Here is a 19,292-nt window from a genome sequence, read left to right on the forward strand (position 1 = left end):
TTTATAATCCCACAAGTGGTGTATGAGGGTTTGTTTCTCCACATCCCCATCAACACTTGTTTTTCATCTTTTTGCCTATAACCTTCCTAGTAAGTATGAAACGGCATCTCATTGTGGTTTTGATTTGCATTTCCCTGATGGTTAACGACATCGAGCATCTTTTCATGGGCTTATTAGCAATTTGTCTATCTTCTTTGGAGAAATATCTATTCAGATCTCTTGCCCATTTAAAAATTGCAGTGTCATTTTATTATTGAGTTGTAAAATTTCTTTATATATTCTGGGTACAAGTCCCTTCTCAGATGTGTGATTTGCAAATATTTTCTCCCATTCTGTGGGTTTCCAGTTTGCATTCTTATGGTGTCCTTTGCAATACAAAGGCCTTTAATTTTGATGGATTCCAATTTATCTATTTTTTGTTTTTGTTGTTACTTGTGCTTTTGATGTTGTATCCAACAAACGATTGCCAGGAAGACTTACACCTATGTTTCCTTCTAAGAGTTTTATAGTTTTACATGTAGGTCTTTGATCCAGTTGGATTTAATCTTTTGTATATGATAGGAAGTAGGAGTCCAACTTCATTCTTTTGCTTGTAGATATCCAGTTGACCTAGCATCATTTGTTGAAAAGATAATTCCCACTGAATCATCTGGGTAACATTGTTGAAAATCAAATGATGATAACAGTGAAAATTAATTTCTGGACTCTCAATTCTGTTTTCTTGGTCTAGATATTTATACTTATGTCAGTACCACAATGTCTTGATTATTGTAGCTTTGTAGCAAGTTTTGAAATCCATAAGTACAATTCAAAATCCAATCCTGTTCTTTTTTTTCAAGATTGTTTTGGCTATGTGGAGTTCCTTGAATTTTCATATGAATTTTAGGAACAGTTTGTTAATTTCTGCAAAGAACATGTCTGAAATTTTGATAGAGATTGCATTGAATCTGAAGATCAATTTGGGGAGTATTGTCATCTTAACAGTATTAAGTCTTGTAATCTGTGAACTTGGATGTCCTTCTGTTTGTCTTTAATTTCTTTCAGCAATGTTTTGTAGTTTTGGAAGTTTTTTTGTTTTGGTTTGGTTTTTTCCTGGGACATAGTGGGTGTTAAAGAATAGTTAGCTATTGGGGTTTTTTTGTTTTTTTGTTTTGGCTGCGTTGGGTCTTCGTTGTGGTGCACGGGCTTCTCATTGTGGTGGCTTCTCTTGTTGCAGAGCATGGGCTCTAGGCACGTGGGCTTCAGTAGTTGCAGCACACAGGCTCAGTAGTTGCAGCGCAGGGGCTCTAGGGCGTGCGGGCTTCAGTAGTTGTGGCACACAGGCTTAGTTGCTCTGGGGCATGTGGGAATCTTCCCCAACCAGGGATGGAACACATGTCCCCTGCATTGGCAGGCAGATTCTTAACCACTGCGCCACCAGGGAAGTCGTATTGTTTTTATATTATTATTTTTTTTAAATTGAAGTATAGTTGATTTAGGGAGTTCCCTGGCAGTCCAGTGGTTGACTCTGTGCTTCCAGTGCAGGGGGCACGGGTTTGATCCCTGGTCGGGGAACTAAGATCCTGCAAGCCACGTGGCAGAAAAAAAAAAGTGTGAAGTCTAGTTGATTTAGTGTTTTGTAGTTTTCAGAATAATAGTTCTACACTTATTTTGCTACATTTATTCCCAATTACTTAATTCTCTTTGATGCTATTGCAAATGTAATTATTAATTTTATTTTTGGACTGTTCATTGCAGGTGTATAGAAATACAGTTGATTCCTATATCCTGTAACCTACTGAACTCATTTATTGTAATGGTTTTTTTTTTTTCCTAGTAGATTCCTTAGGATTTTCTATATGCAAGATCAGGTCATCTTGTAAATAAAGACAGTTTTAGTTTTTCTAATCTAGATGCCTTTTATTTCATTTTCTTGCCTAATTGCCCTAGTCAGAACCTCCAGTATGATGTTGAATAGAAGTGGCATGAGCAGACATCCTTCTCTTGTTCCTGATCTCAGGGGGAAACCATTCGGTTTTTTACCGTTAAGTATAGTGTTAGCTGTGGATTTTTCATAGATGCCTTTTTTTTTTTTTAATAAATGGCTACTTTTTTTTTTTTTTTTTTGGCTGCATTGGGTCTTCATTGCTGTGCGCGGCCTTTCTCTAGTTGCAGCGAGCAGGGGCTACTCTTTGTTGAGGTGTGCGGGATTATTGCGGTGGCTTCTCTTGTTGCGGAGCACGGGCTCTAGGCGCACGGGCTTCAGTAGTTGCAGCACACGGGCTCAGTAGTTGCAGCACGTGGGCCCTAGAGCGCACAGGCTTCAGTAGTTGTGGCTTGAGAGCGCAGGCTCAATAGTTGTGGCGCATGGGCTTAGCTGCTCCACGGCATGTGGGATCTTCCCGGACCAGGGATTAAACCCGTGTCCCCTGCATTGGCAGGCGGATTCTTAACCACTGTGCCACCAGGGAAGTCCTATAGATGCCTTTTATCTGATCGATGAAGTTCCCCTTTTCCCTGTTTGTTGAATGTTTTGATCATGAAGAGATATTGAATTTTGTCAAATGCTTTTTCTGTATCCATTGAGATAATCATGTGGTTTTTGTCCTTTATTCTATTGATAGGATGTATTAATTAAATTAATTGATTTAAAAAATGTTAACCCAACCCTGTACTCCTGGAATAAATCCCACTTGGCCATGGTGTGTAATCCTTTTTATATGTTGTGGAATTCATTTAACTAGTTGAGGATTTGGGGGTTTATAATCATGAGAGATTTTGGCCTGTGGTTTCCTTTTTTGTGATATCTTTATATAGATTTGGTGTCAGGGTAATACTTGTCTCATAGAATGAGTTGGGAAGTATTCTCTCCTCTTCTATTTTTTGAAGAGTTTGAGACCGATTGGTATTTTTATTTTTTAAATGTTTGATAGAATTCATCAGTAGACCCACCTGACCCAAGCTTTTCTATGTAGCTAGTGTTTTAATTACTAACTTAATCTCTTTACTTGTTACTGGTCTATTCAGATTGTCTATTTCTTCTTGAGTCAGTTTTGGTAGTTTGTGTCTTTCTAGAAATTTGTCCATTTCATCTGAGTTATCTGATTTGTTGGCATATAGGTGATCATCGTATTCCTTTACAGTCCTTTTTATATCTGTAAGGTTGGTAGTAATGTTCCTTCTTTCATTCTCAACTTTACTAATTTGAGTCTTCTCTTTTTTTCTTGGTCAATCTAGTTAAAGTTTTGTCACTTTTATTTATCTTTTCAAAAATCAACTTTTAGTTTATTTTCTCTATTGCTTTTCTGTTCTCTATTTCATTCATTTCTGTTCTAATCCGTATTATTTCCTTCTCCCTGCTTGCTTTGGGTTTAGTTTGCTTTTCTTTTTCAGGTTATGGGTCTGATATCTTTCTTCTTTTTTGTATTTTACAGGTAGAAATTTTCTTCTAAGCACTGCTTTAGCTGCATTCCATAAGTTTTGATATATTGTGTCTTCATTGTGTTTTCACTCATCTTAGTATTTTCTAATTTTCTTGTGATTTCTTCTTTGAGCCATTGGCTACTTAGGAGTATATTGTTTAATTTCCACATATTTATGAATTCCCCCAAATTCCTTTATATTATTGATTTCTAACATCATTCCATTGTGGTCAGAGAACATACTTTGCCCCTCCTTTCCTTTTTAAATTTATTTCATTGAAGTATACTGGATTTACAATGTTGTGTTACTTTCTGCTGTACAGCAAAGTGATTCAGTTATATATACATTCTTTTTCATAATTCTTTTCCATTGTGGTTTATCAAAAGATATTGAATATAGTTTCCTATACGGTAGGACCGTGTTGTTTATCCAGTCTATATATAATAGTTTGCATCTGCTAATCCCAAACTCCCAATCCTTCTCTCCTCCACCTCCCCTCCCCCTTGGCAATCACAAGTCTGTTCTTTATGTCTGTGAATCTATTTCTGTTTCATAGATAAGTTCATTTGCATAATATTTTAGATTCATATGTGATATCATAATGTATTTGTCTTTCTCTTTCTGACTTACTTCACTTAATATGGTCATCTCTAGGTCCATCCATGTTGCTGCAAATGGCATTATTTCATCCTTTTTTACAGCTGAATAGTATTCCATTGTACATGTGTACCACATCATCTTTATCCATTCATCCATCCTATTCATCCATTGACGGACATTTGTTTCCATGTCTTGGCTATTGTAAACAGTGCTGCTGTTAACATAGGGGTGCGTGTATCTTTTTGAATTATAGGAGAACATACTTTGTATAATTTAAGGTCTTAGCTCCTTGAACATATTTATAATGACTACTTTAAAATGTTTCTCTATTATAAAGCAGAAAATAACACACCATTGTAAAGCAATTATACTCCAATAAAGATGTTAAAAAAAATGTTTCTCTGTGAAATCTAACATCTATGCCCTCTCACAGGCATGTTCTGTTGCCTGCTTTTTTCCTGTGTATGCGTCACACTGAATTGTTTCTTTGCATATCTCGTAATTTTTTGTTGAAAACCAGACATTTTTGGTATTATATTGAAGCAAGTCTGAATACTGATTCTTGCCCTCCACCACAACACTTGTTTTGGTTGTTTGCTTGTTTATTTCTTTAGTGACTTGGCTGGGCTATTTTAATGAAGTCTACTTCTCCTACAATATGAGGCCTCTGATGTCACTTCTCTGAGGGCACAGCCTTGGACATGCACACAGTCACACGAGAAGACAGTGGTTTCAGCAGGGCTCACTTTGTCTTTTTTGCTGATGTTACCCTGTCTGCCTCTGCTGGTCTCATACCCAGCTGTTCTTACCCACTAATTGCCAGCTGATTGCTCTGTAGTTTGTTACATGTGGGGCATAAGTTGGTCCATAGTCTGATCCAATTAAATTTGGGCCCCTTTGCAGGGGTTGGTTTTTTTGTTTGTTTTTTTTTGCGGTACGCGGGCCTCTCACTGTTGTGGCCTCTCCCGTTGTGGAGCATAGGCTCCGGACGCGCAGGCTCAGCGGCCATGGCTCACGGGCCCAGCCGCTCCACGGCATGTGGGATCTTCCCGGACCGGGGCATGAACCCGTGTCCCCTGCATCGGCAGGCAGACTCTCAACCACTGCACCACCAGGGAAGTCCCCAGGGGTTGTTTTTGATGCTATCAGCTTCTTTAGTGCTTACCATCAAATTTTTCATTTTTTTGAATGTGCCCGTAGGCTTAAAGTTCCCCATACTCTGTTTTACATGAAGTCAGTTCCTTTGGAAAGAGCTTTGGAGCTCTCTGTTCTTGTGGATTGCCTCTCCGCTGGGCAGAATCTCTAAGCCCCTGCTCCGGAGCTGGTATCAGGGACAGTGATCCAGTTCTGTCAGAGTGACACTCCTGGGCAGGGGTAATAGCCTCTGGTCTTCTCAGTTTGCATCTCTGTTGTGAAACCTCTGCCCTTTTAGTGATCTGTGGTGGGATCAAGGCCCAATATTCTTGTCTTGCTGCACCTGAAATAGAGCCTCTGTCCTATGAGTGGGGCTGGGTGGAGGAAGGGAGTCCTCAATCTCTTGACCACATTCAACAGGAATTTATTCTCTGCAACTCAGAACTAGAGAGGACTGAGAAATATTGGTGGCCTGCCCCTCTGGTGAAATACCATATCCCTTGGCTGGATGCTGAGGGGATAGGAAGCCCCGTTTTTTGGACCACACTCACCTGGAGTGGAGCATCTGTCTAAGTGAGCTGTGAAGTGGCGGTTGGGGAAAGAGAGGGAGGGAGCAGGTCATGGCCCAAGTACTGCACACTTTCACGGTCCAAGAGGTAGCAGATTTTCTTGAATAGATGTTTTTTAATTTGTTGTATGTCCTTAGGAAAATTTCCAGAGATTTTAAATGTGAATTTAAAAAAACTGTTCACTGGTAATGGAATTTCACTAAGCAGTGGGTTTGCAGAGCTCCTGCTGCTATTCAGAAGTGGGGCCTCCCTTCTACTTTTAATAGTTACTTTAGAAATTACAATGGTGTATGCTAAATTTATCAAAGGCTAACATTAATTGATATCTTTGTTCTCTTTCTGAATAATACAAGGACCTTAGAACTGTTTGACGTTTTTTTAAAATCATACACACACACACAAAGAATATATAGATTTCAAATACATATGAAAATATATATCAAATATGTAAAAGTATGTACATACTGTATTTATATAAAGCAATAATGTGAAACAAATCAGCCGGTTACCTACAGTTGAGCTGCCCAAGTTCAGTTCCTATTTTTTACCACTTAGCAGCTGGTCAGCCTGGATAAGTCCCTCAACCACCTCAAACCTAAGTTTCTTGAGCCACAGAGTTGAGATACTAGTACCTCCCTTACTGGGTCTCTGTGATAATTAAATGAGATAATGCATGCAAAGTGCCATATGCACAATGTATGCACAGTGCCTGACAAACTGTAAGTGCTTAATGGAAGACCGCTGCTCTGAGAACTAATGGTAATTGTTGGTGGTAATTACTATTTACTCACCCTCTCTGTCCTGGCAGTTCCTCTGTGACGAGGGCGCTGGTATTTCTGGGGACTACATTGATCGAGTGGATGAGCCCTTGTCCTGCTCTTACGTGCTGACCATTCGGACTCCTCGGCTCTGCCCTCACCCTCTCCTCCGGCCCCCACCCAGTGCTGCTCCCCAGGCCATTCTCTGCCACCCTGCCCTGCAGCCTGAGGAGTACATGGCCTACATTCAGAGGCAAGCTGGTGAGTAATTAAAACGAGGAAGGAGAGACATGGGGAGGGACATGCAGAAGATGAAGTACTGAAGAGCTGAGAGGAATGTGTCCCGTCCTGCCTACGCACTGTCTTTTCAGTAGACTCAAAGCAGTACGGAGACAAAGCCGTAGAGGGTCGGCAAGACCTGGACCCTCAAATATGGAGTGAAACCAAGCCTGGGGTGATGCCCCAAAAGAAAGCAGGTAGGCCCTTGTGTCACCTGTTCCATGAAACAGGTCTCCCGTTTCTTCCCTTCTCCAGCGTTACCGTCCTGTACACCCAGGGGTGTCTTGTCCTTAACAGTCCTGACTGTGGGGTGGGTGAAAAAGTACTACGGGCCCTAAGCCCTTAGTAATAGAGGAGAACGAACCCCATGCTATTTGCTCCCTTCTGTTTCTCCCCTCCTTTCAGGTTCTCCCTTGTTCTCTGTATTCCAGGCGCAAGCCTAGCCAAGGATGATGGTAAGGAATCAGATTTCTGGAAGATGCTTCACGAGCCAGAGGAACAGGCGCCAGAAACGGGGGAGGCACAGGCTGAGGTGAGAGCCAGCTTCCTAGCCGTTTCTCTGATGAGGCTGAGCCTGGGCTTTGGGCTGGAGGGCCACTCAAGCTGAGGTCATTATGATGAGATGACCTCCATTTACCTAGGGATGGAAGGATTTACCCAGAGTCATTGCTTTAAGAGTGCGGTTGGCATGCATAAGCCTGCGTACTCGACTCTGCCCTTTTCTTCTCATCAGGAGCAAGAACCAAACCTTGAGGCAGCGGATCCAGCGCCAGGCTCCCACGGTGGTGAGTGAGCCCGCCACGCCTCCTTTACCGCTTGAATGTATTTTCAGGTTCTGCAGGGGGCAGGTGGGGGGTAGGGATAGAGCTAAAACACGGGGAGGGAGGTTGGGCAGCCAGGCCAGCAGCAGATTCCGTTTTATAGGAGTGCGTGAAAGAGCAGGGGACGCGGCAGCTTGGTAGCATCCTTCTCTCTCTCACCTGGGAGGCCCCCTGAGGCCACATGAGCGCTCTCTGGAGGGGTGTGTTGGGCCCTATCTCTCACACTGGACAGGTAGTTCCTGCAGGCAGGGACTGTGTCCTTCCTTGGCCTCCTCATTTCCTCTACTTAGGAAGTAAAAACAGAATTAATTTAAGACACAATGGGTCCGTTCCTATTCTTCCATCACAGATTTCCAGAACAACGTGCAGGTCAAAGTGATTCGGAGTCCGGCAGACTTGATTCGATTGATAGAGGAGCTGAAGGGTGGAACAAGAAAGGTATGGGCCCTGCTCCAGGGAGGGGTGGAACCTGCCTCCCTGCTGGGAGCATTCGGAAAACCACCCCTGACCTGGGCCTGACCTCAACTTCCTTTACTCCTCCTGAGTCCCCCGCTACCACCTCCCTGTTTGTCTGCCCACCACGTGTCTACAGAAACCCCAGCCATCTACCATCTCCCTCTTTCTCCCGATCCCCACCCAGGGGAAGCCAGATGCAGGCCAAGAGCAGCCTGGAGACGGTGCTGCAGAAGTCGCTCCCAGGGGACCGGAGGTGAAGGAAAAGCGTGATCCAGAACATGAGAACGAGGTGGAAGAAGAGGAGGACGATGAGGATGAAGAAGACGATGAGGATGAAAGGCAGTTGCTGGGAGAATTTGAGAAGGAACTGGAAGGGATACTGCTCCCGTCAGACCGAGACCGGCTCCGTGCGGAGGTGAAGGCTGGCATGGAGCGGGAGCTGGAGAACATCATCCAGGAGGTGAGCTCCACTCTCTCCACTCTTCCGCCGGCTGCTTCCGCAGCTGCCAGCGCCTGTGGGCAGGACAGGCCCAGGGACCGGAGGAGAACAGGGGCAGCACCTCGCCTGCCTGGGACATATGACCTGGCGCCCTGAACCGCTAGCTGCTTACTTAATTAAAAGGGGGGATGGTGGGGAAAGGGGTCAGAGAGAAGGATGAGACTCAGATACTACTCCTTCGTGGAGCATGGACTGCCCCTCACACTGCAGACCCTTGACTCTCCACCCCCACCTTGGGCCTCCCAGACAGAGAAAGAGCTGGACCCAGACGGGCTGAAGAAGGAGGCGGAGCGTGATCGGGCTATGCTGGCCCTGACATCCACTCTCAACAAACTCATCAAAAGGCTGGAGGAAAAACAGAGTCCAGAGCTGATGAAGAAGCACCAGAAAAGGAGGGTTGTCCCCCAGAAGCGTCCCCCATCCCCCCAGCCAGCAGGTGAGAACTGTCAGACAGGAAGGAGCAGCCAGGTCCGTCATCTTCATCCCTTCTGAGAATGCTCACTCTCTCTCTTTCTGGGGTACTGTTCTCGCGCTTGCCTTCTTCCCAACACCTCTGTCCCTTCGCCTGGTTACCTCCTAGTCGTCCTTTTGGGAAGCAGCTTTCGGAGGCCACAGGGCCTCTGGCTTGCTGGCGTGCCTGTTTGCCGGCTTGCTCCTGTACATCCAGTGCCTAGCACTTTGGCCGGCACCGTGGGTGATCAGTAGATATTAACCGAATGATGTGAGCCTGTGTGCGGAAGACCCCACGTCTGTGACAGGTGCTGCCTATCGATGGCTAGCACTGCGCAGGGAGCGGCCCCAGCTAGCAGGGTGTCAGTGGGGCAGCCCAGCTGCTCATAAGCCAGCTGCCTGGACAGACTCAAAGTTCGCTTCCTCTTGCGCCCCTTGTGTCCGTTCCACGGGGCCTATGGGTGTGGAGACCAGGCATTCCAAATGGAATGTCCTAGTCTCAAACCTTCCATCCCACTCTCTCTATTATAAACACTGAAATGTCTTTTGAGTCCCGACATTGGGGGGTGCCAAACCAGTTTTCCAACCTGCTTCTTAAAACAAACTTCTTTGCAGGCCCAGGTGGCCTGATTTTTGCTTCAGAAAGCAGTCGTTCTCCTGTAGGTGATGGGCAGAATTATCGGGTCGGGAGGGAAGAGGGGAGACTGCAGTTGGTGCAGGGAGCGTTATGGGTTGCAGCGGGGTGGGGTGATGGGCACTAATTTATTCTGAGCACTGGCTCACATACATGTTCGAGATGGAATAACTGCCGAAACCAACTGATGGCTTAGGGAGAGGCGACCACCACAGCCCCTCACCCTGGAGTCACGGCTCTGCTTTGTGTCTCCCTGTGTGTCTCCCCCTCTAAGAGGAGGATCCTGAGCACAGAGTCCGGGTCCGGGTCACCAAGCTCCATCACGGAGGCCCCAATCAGGATCTGACTGTCCTCGAGATGAAACGGGAAAACCCACAACTGAAACAAATCGAGGGGCTGGTGAAAGAGCTGCTGGAGAGGGAGGGACTCACAGCCGAAGGTGGGCCCTGGAGGGCGGGCTGGATTCAGAGCTGTTGGAAGGGCTTGCTGCCGAAGTGGAGGGGCTGGGAACCTCGGCCGGGGGCCCGGGGGCAGAGGACCCGTGCTGAAGCTCCCACCGCTCCTCTCTATTCACCGGCTGTCCCGATCCTTTCCAGGCAAAATTGAGATCAAAATTGTTCGACCGGGGACTGAAGGGACTGAGGAGGATGCGCGCTGGCTGACTGATGAGGACACGAAAAACCTCAAGGAGATTTTCTTCAATATCTTGGTGAGAGGCGCCCCGCCCGCGAGTCCTGTCCAGCCTTCCCTCTCCCGCAACCAGCTGAGGTGTTGAGGGTGTGGTTGAGAATCCTCCAGGCACCTCCCAGCCTCGCCGCTGGCTCAGCCTCAGTTTCCTCATCCGTAAGACGAGGCTATTGGTTCTGGGCATCGGGCCCTCAGCCAGAGAGCCCCACGAGCCGTGTGTGCGCTGGCTCCTGCCTCCCCCATGCTCGCCCGCCCTCCCGGATCCTCCAGCGCCCGGGGCCTCCCTCGGCCTCCGCTTACCCCCCTGTGCCCTCCCACCAGGTGCAGGGAGCTGAGGAGGCGCAGAAGGAGCGGCAGCGGCAGAAAGAGCTGGAGAGCAATTACCGCCGGGTGTGGGGCTCTCGGGGCGGGGAGGGCACGGGGGACCTGGATGAATTTGACTTCTGAGACCACCGCCTTTGGCTCGCCACGGAGTCCAGAGTCTTCCTAGACTGGCCCTGCCTCCTTCCCCCCCAACCCACGGGGTCCTGAGGCAAAACAGCAGAGGAGAGCTGAGCTGTGAGCTGTGGACCTCGAGGCCCTCCTGGGGGTATGGAGGGCCTCGGGCTGAGCGCTGCTGCTACTGCTGAGAGCGCCCTCAAGACCTCCTAGGCCTGTGAGATTTGCTTTCCTGGGCTTCTCCCCATACCCGCGTCCTTTCCTCCCGGCTTCCCCCGTGTCGTCTCCCAGCTTGTGGGTTCCTTTGCCCTCCCTACCTAGAGCGTTGTGAGATCTTTTGAGTGGAGTAGGGCAGGGGGAGCAAGAAGTGCGGGGCGGTCAGCAGGCCCCAAGAGGCACGCCCACCCCTGCCTTACACCTGTTCAGAGGGCCTTCCCCCTTCCCCCAGACTGGCTTGGGATGTCCTGCCCCTTTCCCTTTCCACACTGTTCCCTACAGTCTGTGCTTCTGAGTTGAAGCACCTTCTCTGTGTTGCTGAGAAAATGGGAAGAAAGTTGCCCACCACCTCTAACACGATCCCATGAAAAGGGTAGGCTGCGAATCCACCCACCATGTTCTAGAACAATCAGGTTTCTAAATAAAGAAATGGACCATCAATCTTTTTTTTTCTTTTGGGAGGGGGTAGGTGGGTTTGGGGCTCAGTAGGGAGGAGACTTGGTGTTCTCCTCAGGCTGGAGGGCACGCTCTCTGATCCCATTCTGTGCGCCACAGTCCCGGCAGTAGCAGTGGGGCTGGAGTATGCAGGAAGAGACCAGGACGGTGAAACAAAGCCTGCTGGCCTGGCCCTGACTGAAACACTTGCAGTGCTGGTGTCCCTTCTTTTCGTCATCTGTCCATTTCTGTCCCTTCTCTTCTCCCCTTTATATCCCGAGAGCCACAAGGTACACACGGAGTTACCCCACCACAGGGGCCTCCTGCCGAGCTCTCCTACAGTGCTGCAGACTCCATCCCCCTACCTGCCAGCCATACCACTTCATTTCCCAGAAAAGACATCTACCTTTGGCCATGCCCAGAGAGAGGGCTGCTGCCCACACAGGCCAGCTTCCTAGTATGCCAGTGGTAGGCAGGCCTGGTTAGGTGTCTCCATCTCTTCCTCATTGCCAAGTGCAAATCTAGGTCCCCTGCTTCCCCCACTTTCTCCCCTTGCTCTGTCCGCATCTCTCAGGTGTGCAGCATTTTGCTGAAGACTCCGCTGACTCATGAGGTAAGGGATAGAGGGCATGGAACTCCCACGTCTCCAAAAGTGGAAAGAAGGATTCAATTGCTGAAGGAAGCTGTATGAGGCTGACCCTTTTCTTGCTGAAAGCAGTCTTGTACTTATTGTGCAAGTTATGCTTAAATTGTTTTATTTAAAAATGCAAATAGGTAGGCTTCTGACACCCTGCTTCCCCAGATCCATTTGTGTATCTTGAGGGGAGAGACCTAAGACACTATCTCAAGTGCAGCTACAGTCAGAATGCTGGATTCAAATCCTCACCCCTCCACTTACTATTAGTAGGGCCTTGAACAAGTTGTTTTAACTTTTCCAGTGCTGTATCCTCATGGGTAAACTGGATAACTGTACTGGCCTTGGGTGGTTGTGAGGACTGAATGAGATAACAGGGTGTGTTGTACTCTTAGCACAGTACCTGGCCCACAGGAGGTGTTCAATAACATAATAAACCAGCTGCTGAGTTCTGAAGAGACTAGATGGTACTTGGAGGCAAGAGTCATAGAAGGAATACCAAAAGCTGACCAGAAGCTATTTAGAATGGGAGAGTGGGGACAGGCTGGGGCAGGAGGGTTACCTTTGACTTGATAGGGGTAGAACCTTAACAGCATCAGAAAATGGAGTTCTACAGTTAGACTTAATTGATAGCTTCAGGCCACTACATCCAAAAAATAAAAATAAAAACAAAAAACAATATACATTCTTTTTAAGTGCACTTGGAACATTCTCTAGGATAGACCACATACTAGGACACAAAATAAGCCTCAGCAAATTTAAGAGGAAAGAAATTATTTCAAGTATCTTTTCTGACTACAATGGCATGAAACTAGAAATCAACCACAGAGAGAGAAACAAGAAAAAAACAATTACATGGAGATTAAACAACATGCTACTAAAAATACCAATGGGTCAATAATGAAATCAAAGAGGAAATTAAAAAATACCTTGAGACAAATGACAGTGAAGACACAACCATACCAAATCTATGGGATGCAGCAAAAGCAGTCCTTAGAGGGAAGTTCACAACTATACAGGCCTTCCTCAAAAAATAAGAAAAATCTCAAATAATCAACCTAACCTACCACTAAAAGAATGAGAAAAAGAAAGACAAACAAAACCTAAAGTCAGCAGAAGGAAGGAAATAATAAAGATCAGAGCGTAAATAAAATAGAAATTTAAAAAACAACAGAAAAAGTCAATAAAACCAAGAGCTAGTTCTTTGAAAGGGTAAACAAAATCGACAAACTTCTGGCCAGGCTCACTAAGAAGAAAACAGAGAGGACCCAAACAAAATAAGAAATGAAAGATGAGAGATAACCAATACTGCAGAAATACAAAAAAACATACTACTATAAACAATTATATACCAACAAATTGGACAACCTAGATGGAAGGACAAATTTCTAGAAACATACATCCACCAAAACTGAATCAAAATGAAATAGATAATTTGAAGAAACCAATCCCTAAGTGAAACAGAATCTGTAATTAAAAAAACAAACAAAACAAAACCAACCCCCTTCAAACAAAAGTCCATGACCAGATGGCTTCACTGGGGGAATTCTACCAAACATACATAAGAAGAACTTGTACTGATCCTTCTCAAACTCTTCCAAAAGACTGAAGAGGAGGGAACAGTCCCAAAGTCATTCTACGAAGCCTCCACCACCCTGATACCAAAACCAAGGACACTACAAAAAGAGAAAATTACAGGCCAATATCGTTGAGGAACATATAAGCTAAAATTCTCAACAAAGTATTAGCAAACCGAATCCAACAACACATAAAAAAGATCATGCACCATAGTCAAGCTGGATTCATCCCAGGGTCACAAGGATGGTTCAACATACACAGTCAATGTGATACACCACATCAACAAAAGAAAAGACAAAAACCATATGATCATCTCAATAGATGCAGAAAAAGCATCTGATAAAATTCAACATCCATTCATGATAAAAACCCTTACCACAGTAGGTACAGAGGGAACATATCTCAACATAATAAAAGCCATTTATGACAAATCCACAGCCAACATAATACTCAGTGGTGAAAAGCTGAAACCCTTCCCACTAAAATCTGGATGAAGACAAGGATGCCCACGCTCACCACTTCTATAGTATTGGAGGTCCTAGCCACAGCAATCAGACAAGGAAAAGAAATAAAAGGTATCCAAATTAGAAGGACAGAGGTAAAACTCATTTATGCAGATTACATTATACTATATATAGAAAACTCTAAAGACGCCACACAAAAACTACTAGAACTGGGCTTCCCTGGTGGCGCAGTGGTTGAGAGTCCGCCTGCTGATGCAGGGGACACGGGTTCATGCCCCGGTCCGGGAAGATCCCACATGCCGCAGAGCGGCTGGGCCCATGAGCCATGGCCGCTGAGCCTGCGCGTCTGGAGCCTGTGCTCCGCAACGGGAGAGGCCACAACAGTGAGAGGCCCACGTACCGCAAAAAAAAAAAAAAAACCAATCCCTTTTAAGATCATATCAAAAAAAAAAAACAACTTAGGAATAAACCTGACCAAGACTTAACATGCTGAGCACTATAAAACATTGATAAAGGAAAGTGAAGATGATTCAATGAAATGGAAATATAGCTCAAGCTCTTGGATTGGAAGAATTAATAGTGTTAAAATGGCCATACTACCAAAGCAATCTACAGATTTAATGCAATCTCTATCAAATTACCCATGACATTTTTCACAGAACTGGAACAAGTAATCCTAAAATGTATATGGAACCATAAGAGAATTGCCAAAGCAATCCTGAGGAAAAAGAACAAATCTGGAGGCATAAACCTACCAGACTTCAGACAATACTACAAAGCTACAGTAATCAAAACAGCATGGTATTGGCACAAAAACAGACATATGCATCAATGGAACAGAACAGAGAGCCCAGAAATAAACCCATACACCTATGGTCAATTAATCTTTGACAAAGGAGGCAAGAATATACAATGGAGAAAAGACAGTCTCTTCAGAAGTGGTGTTAGGAAAGCTGGACAGCTGCATGTAAAGCAATGAAGTTAGAACACTCCCTCACGCCATACACAAAAATAAATTCAGAATGGCTTAAAGACTTAAATATAAGCCATTACACCATAAAACTCCTAGAAGAGAACACAGGCAAAACATTCTCTGACATAAACCATAGAAATGTTTTCTTAGGTCATTCTCCCAAGGCAATAGAAATAAAAGCAAAAATAAAACAAACGGGACCTAATCAAACTTTGCACAGCAAAGGAAACCATAAACAAAACAGAGAGACAACCTATGGACTGGGAGAAAATATTTGCAAATGAGGCAACCAACAAGGGCTTAACTTCCAAAATATACAAACAGCTCATACAGCTCAATAACAACAACAACAACAAAAACCTGAATCAAAAAATGGGCAGAAGACTTAAATAAACATTTCTCCAAAGAAGACATACATATGGCCAATAGGCATATGAAAAGATGCTCAACATTGCTAATTATTAGAGAAATGCAACTCAAAACTAGAGTAAGGTATCACCTCACACCAGTCAGAATGGTCATCATTAAAAAAAGTCTACAAATAATAAATGCTGGAGAGGGTGTGGAGAAAAGGGAACCCTTCTATACTGTTGGTGGGAATGTATCTTGTGGCAGCCACTATGGAAAACAGTATGGAGGTTCCTTAAAATACTAAAAACAGAGTTGCCATGTGATCCAGCATTCACACTCCTGAGCATATATCCAGAGAAAACTCTAATTCCAAAAGATACATGTACCCCAATGTTCATTGCAACACTATTTACAATAGCCAAGACATGGAAGCAACCTGCAGATAAATGGATAAAGAAGATGTGGGATATGGGGCTTCCCTGGCGGCGCAGTGGTTGAGAATCTGCCTGTCAATGCAGGGGACACAGGTTCAAGCCCTGGTCCGGGAAGATCCCACATGCCGCGGAGCAACTAAGCCCATGCGCCACAACTACTGAGCCTGCGTGCGCACCTAGAGCCAGTACTCTGCAACAAGAGAAGCCACCGCAATGAGAAGGAGCCCATGCACCACAGCGAAGAGTAGCCCTGCTCGCCACAACTAGGGAAAGGCCGCGTGCAGCAACGAAGAGCCAACGCAGCCAAAAATAAATTAATTAATTAAAAAAAAAAGATGTGGGATATATACATATATATGTGTATATATATATATCTCAGAAAGAGAAAGACAAATATCATATGATATCACTTAGGTATCTAAAATGTGATACAAATGAACTTATTTACAAAACAGAAAACAAACTTATGGTTAACAGAGGAGAAAGTGGGTGGGGGAGGGATAAATTAGGAGTTTGGGATTAGCAGACACAAACCACTATAAATAAAATAAACAACAAGGTCCTACTGTATAGCACAGGGAACTAACTATATTCAATATCCTATAATAAACTATAATGGAAAAGAATACAAAAAAGAATATATATATGTATAACTGAATCACTTTGCTGTTTACCAGAAACACAACACTGTAAATCAATTGTACTTCAATAGAAAATAAAAATAAATAAATAATCAAGAAAATAGAGTTCTAGAGACCTCACTAGATTTAATCATTGTACTTTCAATAATAAATTCCTTTTTACTTTCCTTTGGCTTCTGGTAGAACTCCCAGCTGCGCTAAGGCACACAAGAGGAGGGGAGCAGGGTGTCTGGCAGATGGTAACCAGGAGGGGGTGAGGAAGAGGGGATGGCGAATGGCAGCAGGAATCCAGGTGAGGACACCAAGGGGAGCTGGGAAGATGGCATGGATGTTAAGGGGCAGCAGCTCCCCTTCAGCTCCCAGGGAGTCCCCTTCTAGAGTCCTATTCAGCTACTGTCTGGAGGGCTCAGCGTTCTGTCACCCCACCCATGACCACCCTTTACATTTCCCACAGGCCAAGATGCAGCCCATGACAAAAAGGAGCCGGTGGAGTACTTAGTGTGGGGATTTGATGCGGGTGCTGACACCTTGACCACCTTTCTCTGGTAGGAACCGAAAGGAACTTCCCGCTGGCCTGTGGTTCCCTGAGGTCATTTCATTCTCTCCAGGGTCCTTGTTTCCTCCCCACAGTCTCTCACACTCTTGAGCTTCGGAAGGGAGTGAGCTTTTGCCACCGAGAAGGAAAGTGGGGATGGAGGGGGGAGTCCAGGGTCTCTGATGAAAGAGGGGAGGGGTGGCTGGGTCTTCCAGTTGAGGCTTCTTTGCTACTTGCCTCTCTTCCTCTTGTTTTGCCTTCCCAGACCATATGCCTGCATCTGCACCTGTTACTGCACCTGCAACTCTGAATCCACCTTTTCCTGGGTCAGGGTGCTGTGCTAGGTGGTCACCCAGCCTAGGGCCCTGTAGAACCCGGGCCTTCCATGTGAGTGGGATCTGGGCCTGTTCCTGCAACCAGCTCAGTGGTGCACCTGCAACTGAATGTCCCTCGTGGGGATGAGGGGTGCAGAGGACCAGAACCAACCTTACCGGAGGACGCTGGGCCACAGACTGGTTTGTCAAGGTAGCTGACAACATGTGTGTGGCTTTGCCCAGCCCGTGCAGGCTGCTGGCCCACCGCCGCCCGCCCGCCCCCGCGCCGGTCCCTCTACCAGGTCAAATGCTTTCAGCTGCACACAAGGAACAGCGGGACTGCCTATATGCTGAACCACGAGATGTTGCAGCTCTTGGCGGCTGCGCTGGCCTCAGGCTGCTGTGTCCTTGCAGTCCTGTGCATGACACGGGGGTGGGCAAATGTCTGCCTCAGCTGAACATGGAGTTTGTGACACCAGGGACATCTGTGATTGGGAGACCTTCCATCCCTTCCCTCCCTGCCAGGAGAGGGACCCCTACAATAAAGCTCTACTTCTGGTACCAGGTGCTCGAAGTGGGTAGGCTGGCCTGGGGCAGTCCTCCAGGACTGATGCTGGAGCCCCTACCAGGTGCCCTCTGAACAGATATTGTTCAGATTACAAATAAACAGATGCCACCAAGGTAACCTGCCCAAGATCACCTAACTATGAAGTGGAGGTACTGGTGTCAAAATCAGATCTGACTCCAAAGTTCCTGCTCTTAACCAAAGCTACTCTATCTTCTCACCCCTCCAGCAGCCCCCCTCCCCTGTCCTCTTCTCTAAGCTCCACACCCCAACTCCTTCCCAAAACAGGAGTCATCTTGGGAGTCAGTGACTTCTCTGCTCCCTGGGTCCCCACTGTTGCCCTGACCTGCCCGTCTCCTTCCACTACATGAACCTGGAACTGTTGTACATGATGGAGCATCTGACCTACTGCCCCCGCGCCCTTGGATACTGCCCTGACACCAGCCCCAGCAGGAGGCACCCTCCCTGGCCCTCTCCCACCTCCAATTCCCCACCTTGACCAAGGCCATTCCCTGACCCAACTCTTCAAGAACAGACCAGCAGCTCACCCCCTAGACAAAATCACTTCCTCTTTAATTGCTGTTGAAGAAGATTCACACCACCTGCCTTGGAGGAGATGAGGGGCGGGTATTCCCCCCCTGCCCCCGCCCCTCTCCTCTCCCCAGTTACCTGGTCCTTTGCAAAATATTTTAGCCAGGAAAAAAAAAAATACCGGAAACCACTGACACAGACGGCCCAAGGGCTGGGTTGACTGAGGGAGGCGGGGCTGGGCCAGGTAAATTCACCCCAGCACCCCCTTTCCGGAGATGAGGCAGGGGGCCTGGAGACCCTCCCAGCCACCTCACATTCTCTTAACCCTGGCTGGGAGGGATCCTGGGGTTGAGGGCTGGGTCTGGAGCTGCTCCAGTGGAAGGGAGGGGCTGGACAGGAAGAACAGTGGGGGAGGGGTCCCATTGTAGGGGTGCCGCCTACCCCAGATCACCACGGGCGCTGCACAGTCACAGGTACGCAGTCACGGTCACAGACACTCACAACCCGAGAGCACCCCACCCCACCCCACCCTCTGCCCACCCTCGGCTTCCCCTACCCTGAAACGCCCTCCCCAAGCCCTGCCCGCCCCCGCCCCCTTGTTGGGGAACAAAGCAATAAATTACAAGGCCCCTCCCAAGTCCCCCTTAGCCCGCTCCTGCTCCATCCCTTCTCCCTCCCGAGATGGTAGTGAGGAGGGACCCAGGCTTTAGGCTCCCCCGACCCTCTAGCTTCCATCCATGGGTGGATGTGGGGGGAACGTCCTGATTTCCACTCCTCATGGTCCCTTTCACGGAAAGGGTTGGGGACCCCCTACCCCCATGGGCAGCAGGGGTCCTGCCCCTCGCTGCCCTTCCCCCTTCACTGGGCAGTGAGATTAGCATAGAAAGGGTAGGG

General features: G+C 46.7%; 1 protein-coding gene across 4 annotated transcripts in view; it reads left to right on the plus strand.

The window, feature by feature from the left end:
- Positions 1-11,384, plus strand: part of OS9 (OS9 endoplasmic reticulum lectin) — a 29,602-nt gene extending 18,218 nt beyond the window's left edge. The window contains exons 6-15 of one of the 4 annotated variants that reach the window (XM_082850893.1): positions 6,514-6,724; positions 6,835-6,939; positions 7,174-7,274; positions 7,476-7,527; positions 7,913-8,001; positions 8,204-8,479; positions 8,765-8,954; positions 9,877-10,041; positions 10,199-10,311; positions 10,611-11,384. In XM_082850893.1, coding sequence (XP_082707019.1) covers positions 6,514-6,724; positions 6,835-6,939; positions 7,174-7,274; positions 7,476-7,527; positions 7,913-8,001; positions 8,204-8,479; positions 8,765-8,954; positions 9,877-10,041; positions 10,199-10,311; positions 10,611-10,736 — 1,428 coding nt within the window. In that variant the 3' untranslated portion in view covers positions 10,737-11,384. The remainder of the gene's footprint in view (positions 1-6,513; positions 6,725-6,834; positions 6,940-7,173; positions 7,275-7,475; positions 7,528-7,912; positions 8,002-8,203; positions 8,480-8,764; positions 8,955-9,876; positions 10,042-10,198; positions 10,312-10,610) is intronic. The other 3 variants (XM_082850894.1, XM_082850895.1, XM_082850896.1) reach the window with 3 other exon arrangements.
- The last annotated feature ends 7,908 nt before the right edge of the window (positions 11,385-19,292 follow it).

This window comes from Leucopleurus acutus (genome assembly GCF_964270905.1).
Source record: "Leucopleurus acutus genome assembly, chromosome: 11".
In the NCBI taxonomy this organism is placed as follows: Eukaryota; Metazoa; Chordata; class Mammalia; order Artiodactyla; family Delphinidae; genus Leucopleurus; species Leucopleurus acutus.